General features: G+C 31.8%; 1 protein-coding gene across 1 annotated transcript in view; it reads right to left on the bottom strand.

Annotated features, from left to right (window-relative positions):
- Window positions 1–1,503: 1,503 nt before the first annotated feature.
- Window positions 1,504–13,462, bottom strand: part of nAChRalpha4 (nicotinic Acetylcholine Receptor alpha4) — a 464,411-nt gene continuing 452,452 nt past the window's right edge. Inside the window, exons 10-12 of the mRNA XM_076403151.1 lie at window positions 12,197–12,446; window positions 2,186–2,264; window positions 1,504–1,735 (exon numbers count right to left, since the gene is read on the bottom strand). Of these exons, the coding sequence (XP_076259266.1) occupies window positions 1,626–1,735; window positions 2,186–2,264; window positions 12,197–12,446 (439 nt within the window). The 3' untranslated portion in view covers window positions 1,504–1,625. The remainder of the gene's footprint in view (window positions 1,736–2,185; window positions 2,265–12,196; window positions 12,447–13,462) is intronic.

Here is a 13,462-nt window from a genome sequence, read left to right as displayed (position 1 = left end):
TCATCATCAGCGTCAGTCCGAGCTGACTTCCGCAATAGTGGTTCTCTGTGCGATCAAATAAAAGCGCTTTTTTCACGAATATATTTTTATTTCATAGTCGAAACTTGTATTATTTTATAAATCAACAGCTGCGTTTTGGCACTCGTGATTTCACTTGTCAATTTTCCGAATAATTGAATCATTAAGCTTTGATCAACGATCGACCGTTTAAAACAATAAATTTTCGTGTTTCGAAATTTGTCTAATTATCATTAGTTGAGCTGTGTGTGTATAATATTAGAATTTTGTTATGTATAACTTTATACAGATCGTGTATTAATATCTGACCGTAATTATAATAGTAATGATAACAAAATAATCAATGTGCTTTCGTTGAAACTAAAGATTGTTTCGTTGCTATTTTTAACAACCTTGTAACAAATGAGGCAAATTATTCCAAAATATGTCTTATCCAACTTTTTTTGTTAACGGTTAACAGTCAATTACATACAAGAATATTTATTTTGACACATATAATATGGATACAAAAATCTAATGTTGTTTCGAAACTTCTTTTATAAGTATATTGAATATATTCAAGGAATTCCACACGAACAAGAAGAGAGTATTTTATTCCCTCAATAGAGTTATGATAAAATTGTCTTTACAGTGTTCCACTCACTACAATTCACTTTTATAGAGAACACGAAAACCATTTGAAAAATGCATGATGTAAAGAACAAATTAATTTTGGTGATTGGGTTGGTCGTAAAATAAGTTTTTTAACAATGTAAGATGCTGTTTTATGTTAATCTGAGTACGAAGATCTGTTGGCGCCTTCGGAAAGTAACTTTAAAATATATGGCGATGTGAGTCATACGTTTTTTTTCTTATTAGAGAAAGAGTTGTGGGGAAACGGAGGTAAGTGAAGTAAAATATAGATAGTGAGAGCTGATAATAATAAGCTGATACCTTCAGTACGGTATAGATATTCACTGAAAGTGGTAATTTATTGTAATGCTAAGTAATGTACCAAACGTAAAAATAATGTGATAATACTTTGAGATATGATGATAGGATAGCAAAAGAAATTGAGGACTATGCTGTAGTAAAATTATATGTATTGTAAGAATATATTACGTTATATAGTGAAAACGATCAATATCGGCAAATAATTCTTTTTCTAAATTAATTGAAATATTAATTCAATTTTTAACTATTAATTGTGACTTGTTAGCAAGAAGATAAAATTCTAGAAGTGACAATTATGTGGATATCTTCAAGAGGAAGAAAATCGAATTAAATTGGACAGAGTTATAAATCTGGGCTAATAAAAAAAAATTAAATTAACTTCTATTCAACCAAATTTTTCGCAATTTTGCTATCAATATTTATTGACATTTCTTAAGCACTCAAATTCACTCCATTCCCTCAAATATAATGTTTTAAGTTATACGTGAACAGTTTCAATTTCCTAGCGCTTTCTTATTGAAATGGATAAGCATCATTTTGGACTAACCTGCCTGAAATTCGAGACATAAATGAACTGTTTTGTCTACCTTCTATTACCTAACACACGTATATTACATTTCTAATACCATTCAATTAGTCTCTAACGGTATTATACTGGATTATTGGTAACAATTTTACGGGGGAGGACATCTGACAACAGTGGTGGCGAATTCACTAAATTTTTTATCTATTGGTGCTCGGTCATCGTACAGAGATGGAGCCTGTAGTATTATGCCTGCAGTACCTAAAACATAAAATGATGATTTGATATTATAAGAGACCTTTATCTTTGGTAACATAGATTTCGATAAAAAGGAATGAATTTTAGCTTGCGACGTTACTTGTTACGTAGTGCACTGAAATGGTCAATGTTATATATGTGCCTATAATAAAATAAAGGAACATAAGTTCGCTAGAAAGTAACAAATCCATTTATAACTTTCTGGTGTGTGTGAATTTTGATAGAGTACGATCAAGACTTCATTAAAATGAGTATTTATTTATATTTAAATTATATTTTATATTTTTTTTGTTTATGCTCCTTATATTGTTCTTTCGAAAATTTGTTTCCTTTTCTTTTAAAAACATTCATTACATATTAATTCAATAGCAAAAATGTAGTCACTTGAAGTTATTCATAGTTAAAAGTAATTCAATATTTTATATAAAGTGTATAAAAAGTTGTTATACCTACCTACAAGAACTGCTAACGTAAATATCCAAAGAAATAGTCGATCTAGTACCATTGCCACGTATTTCCAGTCCTCTTTCACCTAGAAAAATAGAAACATATTTATTTTTTCATATTTTAAAACAATAAGTAAAGAAGTGTGTGATTATTACTATGAAAAATTCAAATATGTAACTTAGTAAAATCACTTGATCACTATTGTGATATTTAGTGATTAATAAGAGTATACTTTATGTATTACTAAATATTACATACATTGTTTTTATACATGTGACATATATAGACATATAAAAATAGGAAGATATAGGATATAAGTCATAATATAAGTACAAAATGTAAAAGTCAAAAGTAAATACATATACAATAAATCATACTTTACATCAAGTCACTAGACAACACACCAATTTCTTAGAACATTCAGAATTTATCCATAACTCCTCCCTTCTGACGAAACGACCAAATGATAATTGCTGTTCCCTTTGGGGAACTCTCAGTTGTTGTAGTGTATATTCTCTATTGTAATGTTTTTACTCAAATTCAAATGACATAGTCTTTATGGAATGGTTTCCCAAGTTTTGATGTCGCCAATTTCCAATAGTTTACGGATAAATAACTAAGTTAACGCAATGTGCCTGTGGTAACTATACACTCTGAACTATAAACTGCCTAAATTACAATAGATTGCGTTAGTTCAAGGCTTTAATAATTTTAGATCCTAAATTGTGAGCGTCAATGCAACTTTGGTGATCGTTCAGTCTAAACGGTGATACTTTCGATCAATCTTCATTAAATTACTAAATTCAAGTACCCGCAGAATAATATCAAGCCATCTGTTCTCTTATTAATAAATTGCTGATTTTCTTGATAAGTGTGTCGATGCGGTTTATTGTTGAATCTCGGTTTATTGAGTGAATTCCTGAGATGATGAAACTTGATAGACTATTAGTGTTATTTCCAAGCACAATCATTTCTAAGATGCTCAACAGGCGTGCACAATCAGAGATCGCGATTAGAAGTACTCTCAATGTTGCTGCTGTAGTTTTCATTATAACTGTTCACTAGATGGCCAGAAGACAAATATCTTTTATTGTATCAAAACTGGTATCGTCATATTAAAATTGATTGGCGATATTTCGTGTTAATAAAATCTATTGAAGACCCACCATATGTGTGATGAAGAGATAATTTAAACGTTGAACCAAAAGGAGTTCACTAAAGATATGGCAAAAGTCCCATCAGCTATCTGTTGGAAGTTTAGAGTGTCAATATACATGGATATGATAGCAAACATATTACTAACATTTGGAATGACAAGACAATGATAACTAACTTTCACTGCTTATTTTGTTTACAATCATGACCCACCGCAGGGCTTAGAAACTCCGTCAGCAATTGACATTCTATAAATGTTATGTTCTCAAAATGAGCCAACATTATGTGAATGGCAATAAAATCATTAAAGTTTGGTATGACGAAGAATCTACGAAGTTACGGCAGATATGATCAAAGCCGGTAGTGGTCCTTATCGCAAAGCCCTACATAGTTTACAACCCAATATTTTAATATGAAAAGAGGTACAGTAGACTGAAATGAAATAAAACAATCTCATCTATTTTATCGCGTGTTCGCGACCAGCATTCAGTGTATCCTTTTTTTTATGAAATCGAAGACGATGAAATCCCAGCACACACTCAGGGAACAAAATTCGGTTGGCGTATATTTTAATTTAAAACGATTCGATCGATTACAATGGCAAAAAAAATACTGCTGCAGCGACTTTTTATATTATGTTATACATGACTGATCTGAGTATCAGGTCAACTAAGTGAGATGAGACTTTTTACACTTGAATAAATTTAATTTGATTTTTGATTTATACGACTAGCAAGTAGATGTGGTTGATTAATTTTTCATTGAATGTGAAGGGGCTATTCTGGTCTACATAAAAAAAAATATGATAAAATTTCCGCTTTTTCGAATAGGATAGAAACATTTGACACATTTTTACTATCCTCCTTTTTACAAGATAATTATTGATAGTTCAAAAATAAAGAAAATTGTTAATAAAAATGTTAATCCCACAAAAAAAAGTTCAAGGTGATACAGGCTAGTGAAGTGGGAGGAACATAACTCAGATAAGGGCATTCATATCGGGTTTCAAGATTACCATTCTTCTTCAAAATTAAATATGTTATTAACTGTGTGAACTGTGGTAGCTTCTTTGAAAACTAATGGTTCAGAGTGATTAATTCGAATTTCTTTGCATCTGATAGCAACTGTATGATTTTAACTACTAATGATAATGCCCTAACGTTTAAAATTAAAACCTAAAACTGAGTACATTCTAGCAAGAGACGTGGTAGTCTAATACTTAAAATATAGTCTTTAATAGAATAAAATAAAGGTTAGTAGCACTTTTCAGCGTTTTTACCATTTAGTGTACTTCATTACACAACTACACAAGATCACATTGTTTGGATCTCTTAAGTCTGCCTTTTAATACAGTAGTGTTCAGTGTTTACACAGTAGTGCAGTCCTTCTACTTGTCTTGTAGCATCGCGTATGTCTCAGTTTGCTCTATGACACTTGGAATCCGAAGTTCTTGGTGTAAACAACTATCACTGTAGTATGTAGTACTTTATTTTGAATACTAAGAACTTTATTTTGAAATACTTGTATTATGTTAATATTATTTCTCGAAGGACAGTGCCATAACTAAATTCCCCAGGCCCATATAGGTTTTAGTATCTGCTTGTATAGCAGCATATTACATACGGATAGTTTAGGTTTTGTACATTAATATGAAAATGGTGTTTGCTTCCTTAATACTTAGTGTATGTCACTTATTATGCTTCTTAAGACTTTGTTATGAAAAACATCTATTATATTTACATTGTATTTAGCATTTATATGCTCCATCCCTATAATTAAATTCCATAGGTTCATATAGGTTATAATACTTGCTTGTAATAGTAATTTGTAATGTTATGTACTAATAATTGTGATTTTTTCCAGTTAACTAATACATATTTAAATTCTTCTCTTTGTTTCCAATATTTTTCAATTTCATTTCTTTTCTTCTCTTTTCAATATGTGTCTTCCAGTGATGTATTGCATCAAGAATCATTCCGAGATACTTTAGAGTTGTTGGTATATTGAATGATAATATTATGTATTATTGTTGATGTTTTTCCGAACTTTTTATAGGTGAACTGAATATGTCCACTATGTTCTGAATATAGGTTTACTTTGGATAATTTTTATATTCCAAGTTGGGGTCCAATTAATTATATTGTCTCTGGCCTGTTGTAATTTCTTTATTTCGCAGCATGGGTTTTTACTGTTCCAAGAACTCTAATCGCACTAGTTAAAGTATTGATTATTGATTATATTATTTATTATTTATTTACAAAATATATAATTAATAATATACAATCTACAAGATATTATTTATTTAACAGCGTCTTTCGATATAACAGAATTTAACGATTCATTATTGCTTTGAGTTTTTGTGTACATGTGAAATTAACTATTTAAGTATATATGGTGGAGTCTTTGAGAAGTTTTAAGAAGCTAAAACAGCTCACTTTTTATATTTATTGATTAATAAACTAGTAACTGATGAACTAATTAAAAATCAACTAGGTTTTGAATTAACAAAAAAACTAATTTTCAACCAGAAAAATGCCTAGTGTAATTCCACGTTGTCCCTACATAGAAAACTTTCAAACCAGACGAAACTAACATTGAACATAATTTGCCGAACATAGAAGCTGAAAATTCGATGATTGAAACATTAACCACAGGAAATCACCAGGCAATGATTTAATAACAGGGGATTACTGCAAAAACTACCAAGAAAGGGAATTATAAAACTCCACCAACTTGATCAATACAGCATTTAGATTAAAACATGTCCCAGGCATTTGGAAGATAGCGGAAATTATACTGATCCCAAAACCTGGGAAGTCACCAAACGAAATAAAAGCCTATAGACCTATATCACTGCTGCCAGTAATATGTAAGGTTTTTGAAAAATTCCTGTTGAAAAGAATAAAACCGATCATAGAGAAAAAAACCTAATACCAACACGCCAGGTCCACAGAATAACAGGCCATGAAGGCCTTGTTCATAAACTATAGAAAATGCTACCAAAAGGACACACCGAACTATTAAAATCATACATTACAACCAGAATTTTTAGAGTCAAACAAGAAAAAGCATACTCGACAATAAAAGAAGCTAAAGCAGGGGTACCACAAGGAAGTACTGGGTACTGGGACCAATGCTTTATCTACTTTACACTTGTGATATATCACAAATGGAGAATATTACGACAGCTATATTTGCTGATGATACTGCGATGATAGCTGTCGGAGACAATAGTGAAGAAGCCTCATGAAAATTACAACAGGCAAGTGACAATATAAATAATTTGACATTAGTTTGGAAAATAAGAATTAATGAAAGTAAATCTGTATATGTGCACCTATAAACAGACCGTACAAGCACCAATAACATTAAATAATAATATCAATTTATATAGCAACAACGCTAAATATCTCGGAATGAATCTAGATGCAAAACTTAGCTGGAAGGAAAATACACAGAAGAAAAGGAAAGAACTGGAATTGAAATATTGTAAAATGTACTGATTAGTTGGAAGAAAATCGCAATTATCAGTACATAATAAATTGCTATTATATAAGCAAATATTGAAACCTATATGGATATACGGAGTTCAATTATGGGGATGTTCTACAAAGAGTAATATAAATAAAATCCTTTTTTTTTGGAACAAAGTCCTGAGAGGTATTGTGGGCGCACTCAAATACTGCAGGACTGACTCTCCACGTCGAGACCTTCAGACACTCACAGTCAGTCAAGAAATTAAGAGAATTGCAAGGGGGCATGAGGAAAGAATCTCATAAAAATATTGAAATATTGTAGCTTTTCGATACCACCAGAACAGGACACAGACTCAAAAGTATTAAACCATCTGATCTTGTGTAGTGTTGTGTAATGAGGTGCATATAATAAAAAATACAGCAGTGACATGTATAAATATTATTTCAACTGAGACTGAGATAGGGCCGATGGGTCATTCTAGTTATATACCTAGATTTAAGTTATTATAAAGACAAATTGTACGTTAGACGGAAACGACTAGTAACAATGTAATAATTAAACAATAAAAAAATTCGATTTGTCCTATAAATCCCTAGTCGCTTCATATTTCCATTCTTAAAAAATAGAAGTTATAAAGCTAGAGTCCACAACAACTATTCTCGAACTCAATACCTCAAAAATAGTGAATCCTAGTCTTAACGTAATTAACCTAATCCCTCACGTTCTAAAGTCTCTAAATAACACAATAACGTTCTGGTGATTAAAAGACAGGACTAATAAAGCATTTTGTTGTTTTATTTCAGTAAAATGTACAACAAGCACATGTAAATTAGGCATACTCTTCTTTAATTCTCTCTTAACTAGCCTGTAAGACCAGTGAGTGAGGCCGCAGTGAGAGTCACATGTGGGATAAAATTGATAGACGCCGAAACCGCTCAAATGCCATATTTGGCTTGGCAGGCTTGGTACAATGGCAACTGATACTGCACTAATAACGACTGCACTGGAATTAAGTTCTGAATCTGATTCCCAAGACGAATTCGAATCTGAAGTGGTGATGTTTATCTCTCAGATAGCGAGCAAAAGGTAACTGAGAAGTTGTATCTAAGAAGAAGAAAAACTCACGGATAATTTACTTTAAAGATTTTTAATTTAATTTACTTGTAGATTATATATAGATATCATATAAATCTTGTCGAATCCGCACAGCTTCGATTAATTCTTCTTTCATTGTTAAGCACCCACCGTGGCTTTAGGCGAAAAACTGCTACAAGAACATTACGTCACAAAATTGCGTCACGTCACACTGGGAAGCAATATTGGGCGGTAGCTATCGTTCTCTAAACCTACAATTGTGCCTGGCCTAACTCTACAAATTAGCTGCCTTGGTACCCGCAATGGTGGTGACATAACGGTTGATTAATCCTGTTTGGTAAAAGTTTTTCAATTTTGTTTTGTTTAATAATTTTTTGCTATCTTGAAATCTATATTAACATCTTGTAGACCAAATTCATAGTAACAACGTTTCCAATATTTTATGCTACTGGAAAAAACGACTAAAACTTATGCCTGCGGACCTGAATACTCTGTTAAAACTGAATTAAACGAAATCGTGTCCAAAGTTGTATTAACGTTTTTGTTCATATTGGGTTAATACTACATAATGACGATGTTTTTCTACCAATATCAAAATTAAATCTCGGTAATATCCTTCAAGAGCCTGACGTGTAAAACGTGCGGCTAAAAATCTCCGGCACAATCTTGGCGAAAGTTCGGACAAGTCCTTGGGGACGTTTTTGTTTTCATCTGGAAAACCGTCGGTTGGAGGGGGTCTTTATAATACGGTTTAATTAGTGAGAAAAGTTTAGAAAACAATAAGGAGAGCGAGAGTTAGAAAGTGACGGTGGCGCTGATGGTGTGAGGGGCCTTATGAATTTTTTTTCTGCCTCGAGAGGGGAAAAATGTATTCGGCTTCTGACTGAAAAGTTGGGGAAAATTAATCGGCATCGGAGTTAATTGGTAAAACAGGATTTTTTTATCAAAGGATTCTCGTTGTTTAAAATAATTAGAATTTATTTAAACTATATGAATATATCTTTGTACCTTAGAATATATTTAAATTTACAACTAAATAAATGTACTGGTTATTCCTAAGATACTTCTAACTTGACCTAACATGAAATATATTGATTTATCAGTCAATGATAAGTCATTGCGTGCGTCATGTCGCTGCGTTAAGTCATCAAAGTAACCAGTAATCCAATGCTCCTAAAACCAAGTGATCTTTACATAACCAACTAAAAAGAGGATTTCGTCGAAATAAAATGGATTAAGGAAGTTATGCAAGCTATTGCGACAAAACTGAATAAATGTTTGTTAATCACATCAATATAGGAATAATAAATCTATTGTGATGTAATTACCCTTATCTATGTTACTCTATGTTGTAACAAAGTTGTTTGATTTTAAATTTAAGAAATTTTTTTTACAGTTTAGGGGTCTAATTTAGTAGAGCATTTAGCTGTTTTTTTTGTAATATTTGTGACATGGCAAAATAATTATGATTCGAGACAATATAAAATATTATATTATATCGAATATTTGGTGAAGCTAGGGCAAGATAGGAAAGGCACCGAGCTGAACAGAAAACATATGGCTACCAAAAAGGATGTCTCATTGGCTCGTTGTCGAGTATGCCGTATAATGGGTTTCCAGGTACTGGGGCTAGACGAAATATTTAGAAAGTTAGACCTGATAGAAAACCCCTTATGGTTTTATAACAATAAAGTTCAAGAAGGTCCGAGATAGTAGAATATTCGAACATTTTTAGGAATCCGTAAAGCACGTGTTCCATCAGCATGAGAAGTTCCTAGCTGGAATACTCTTTCCTTCCCCGAAATTCTGGATGCATCGAGATGAAGGTTTCTTGAACTAGGCTTTTCATCCACCATCAAGAATCTGAGGCAGAAGCTTCGACGATAGAATATCTATGAATAGTGAGAATCAGAATTAACCAAATAACATCAGAACTAGGAACAGTATGAGAAGAAGAGGGCACAGAAGCAACAGTATCTAGATAACGTCGATTTATAGTAAATTCAAGCAATTTATCGAAAAAAAATTGATTAAAAGACATGGTAAACCTTGAAAAGCATTCATTTGGATAGTTTATGAAGTTAATCATCAGAGAGGATGAAAATTCTCTCGAACATCAGGATGAAAATTAAAACCAATTTTAAAAATTCGATACCGACCAACACCAATTGAATTTACTAATTGCGTTTTAAGGCATTAGTACAAAATGCGGTTAGTGTCGACCTATATATATTTTATATAGTTCCCAACGTTTTAGATGGTTCTTGATAGATTTGCTCACACCAATTTTAGTTTTTTCAATCTTATACCAGTAAATTGGGAAATAAGAATGAATATAAATTAACAATGAAGAGTAAATAGTAAAAACATTTTAATTATTTAGCAAGTCTTTATCCAGGAGGTTATCTTTTAAATTTTGAAGCTTCTCTAGAAGTCTGGCAAGTGGTATTTCTCTTGTAAAATTTGAAATTATTAAAATATAATAGTCTTGTAATTCTTGAATATTTGTTGGCATCAGTTGGCTTTTTTTAAAAATTATAAATGGTTTGGCTCGCCACAAACTTCTGATTTCCTGCACGCTATCCAGTAGTTGTAGTTGTTGTTGCTTTAATATTGCTGTGATTTTGTTAACTTATTTCATGTTTTACGGCGAAATTTGAATAAGTTTGTATATTCATTTAACTAAGAAGTCATTGAGAAGTTCCTTGTTGCTTGTGTAGTTATAAATATTCGTAATTAATCCAAGTACTTTGTATTGGGACCGTAATATTTCTAATTGTTTTGATGACTTAGAGTAACTCCGTATTTGTATCCATAAGTTCAAATTTGCTTTACTACTGATTTGCAAGTTAAGAGTATCTACCTACTCATCAGTTGTTTTATTATTAGTTTGATTTGATGGATTTATCTAACGTGATGTTAGTGTGTTACATGATTATCTAGTACTATTAATTATATGATAATATAAATATTCTTTTTGCAGAACAATTGCTTGTGGGCGACCTTTGTTATTTTCATCGGTCAGAGAATACAAGCCATGATTAATGTCCATGAATTAGCTTTCTAGCGAAGCAAAGAAGGGGCTTTTGGTGCAAAAGCTTCATTTTTGTTTCTATAATCCTCGATAAAAATCTTAATAAATTATCGCGTGAAAATATTTATGAAATGATTTCATTTTCTTTCGGACAAACCCGGTCTGGTAAGACATTGTACAGAACATATATTCGAAATAGTAAAATAGCAATCTTAGACGAATTCATGGGCTAACCTACTGTTGCGATAGTCGCGGGTTCGAATCCTGTTGGGACATGTATTTACTTTGTGATTGAAATTCTAATTTTCTTTCTAGGAACCAGTGGAAAATCCGACAAGGAATAACCATCCCAGTCAAGCCAGTAACCAGGCTGGATAAGTTCGGATGTCTTCTGGGATGGTCTCTAAGTTGGTTGGCTAATCAGTAGGCTTAACATCGAGGACCGTGGTTTGGAGCCCACGTTAAACTGTAGATCCATAAACCCCTTTTTGGTTAAAAGGAAATAAAAGGAATGTTGAAATATATAGAAAAAATATTTTTAACAAACAAACTGAACCGAATTACAAAACTCACTAAAAATTAAATAATAATCAAAGTTAGATTTTAATACAAGATCAACATTTTAAAATAAAATATCTACATAATAATCCTTCCTCCATCAGATCCTGACTTGGTTCCAATGGGACCACCTCGGAAGTGCACTCTTTCGAATAAAAAAAGAATTTCGAAACATACATTAGAAACATATACAGACGAACATAGAACCTCCTCCTTTTTTGAAGTCGGAATAAAATCTATTATTAGACAGAGAATATTTCTTGATAAAACATGAAGCTATTACTTCGACGAAACAAGATTTTTGTAAGTAGATTTAACTATCTTACTAGAAGTGGAAAAAAGTTTGGTAAAGAAATTCGGTACAAATGTATATAAAATTGTATTGATTTATGATCATTACTTTGAGAGACAATATCAATTTTTTTTTCAAAACTGGGGATGTAAAAGGCAAGGCACGTGTTATTAAAATGTATTGCCATTTTGAAGTTTTTTACTTTGTTAAAGAAGCACGGGTACTTTTTTATATTATATCTGTGCGATTTTTATATATTCAATATTCTATAATAACGAATAAAAAGAAAAATCCATGGAAATAAAATGAAAGAATGGTACAAACTCGCTCTATTCGGGTGTTATAAGTGGAGTGAGAATCCACCGAATGTACATTACCCTATTTATTCGCCATCAAAATTGTTTACCTTTGTCGAATCCTCGACCATTTTCGTGTGTTCCGCTATGAACCTGACACAAAAACACGACTTGTGTATCTCAGGGGGGCACTTCGAATGGCTGAAGGCCGGATTCCTGAGCAATATGGGGCTCTTAGGGCCGTTATCGCCATTGTCTATCGCCGAAGATTCCGTGATGTCCTCGGAGCCGGCCGGGGTTGCTGACATAGCCGGTCCGTGTATTTGGCATGTGCTTCCGAAAGGTCCTCCGTCGGCCAAACTGAAACAAAGCTCCGTGTCAATAAACACATATTCGCATTGTGATTTCAGACATTATTATGATGCGGTATATGTTTTGATAAGAGTTTTTATTTTAAATAACAAATACCCAATAGAAATTGAATGTAATTACAAATAAATTTAATTAACTTTTAACTTTCTTATAGCAATGTGCATTTTATTTTTTCACTTATAGTCATTTTGTGGTTGTTTTTCACTAATAGATTGTTATGCATATTCAAGTCGCATATTTTTATTCAGTTATATATTTAAATATCGAGTTACATCGAAGGCTAAGAATTTTAAGGCTTAATTTTTTTTAATTTGCTCTACAAATAAATACATTCCAATAAAACGAAATACGCCCAAATTAAGTAACCATGAAAAGCTGTCGCAAAATATAGCCAGGTTTAACTCATATACGGTAGATTATTCGTCGTTTCTGTTGTGCGTAAACCAACTACAGACTCGTAAGTTCCAAATGAAAATCTGACAACGTTGCACTGCAAAGTACCGGCAGGAAAGCGGAAAGAAAGTCCCTATATTTTGAAACCATATTAAAATAGAAAGTGACTCTGTTAAAACATTATTAAACGCAGTTATTTATTTTTAAGCAGTGTTATTTAAGATTCTGTGTGATTTTCGGTTATTACCGTATTGTTGGGTTTATTATAGAGTTATGGCAAGTTTGGTAAAATTATGTTTTATATTTTTTTGTGGAAAAAATTATTTTGGTATACACAGCGGTGGAATAGAAACGAAATCGAATTATAATTCATACATTCAGATGTAGGAATTTATATTTTATCAGCCTGGTGTATTGTTTTTTGGAAATGTGTATTTTAGATGATAAATATGAATTAAAGATGAAATGGGTAAAACATGAAAAAACAAAAAATAGAATGAATAGAATATTATATAAATTATATAAATTAATAAATTCATAAATGCTATAAGAAATGTAATAAGTAATAATTAAAATGAATGTAGATATAATATTTTGCATAGAGGAATACA

Source organism: Rhynchophorus ferrugineus, unplaced genomic scaffold (assembly GCF_030347505.1).
Source record: "Rhynchophorus ferrugineus isolate W39M unplaced genomic scaffold, kcgeb_rfMv2 rfM4, whole genome shotgun sequence".
Taxonomy (NCBI): domain Eukaryota; kingdom Metazoa; phylum Arthropoda; class Insecta; order Coleoptera; family Curculionidae; genus Rhynchophorus; species Rhynchophorus ferrugineus.
Note: the sequence above shows the minus strand (reverse complement) of the source record. Positions and strands in the feature narration are given on the sequence as shown.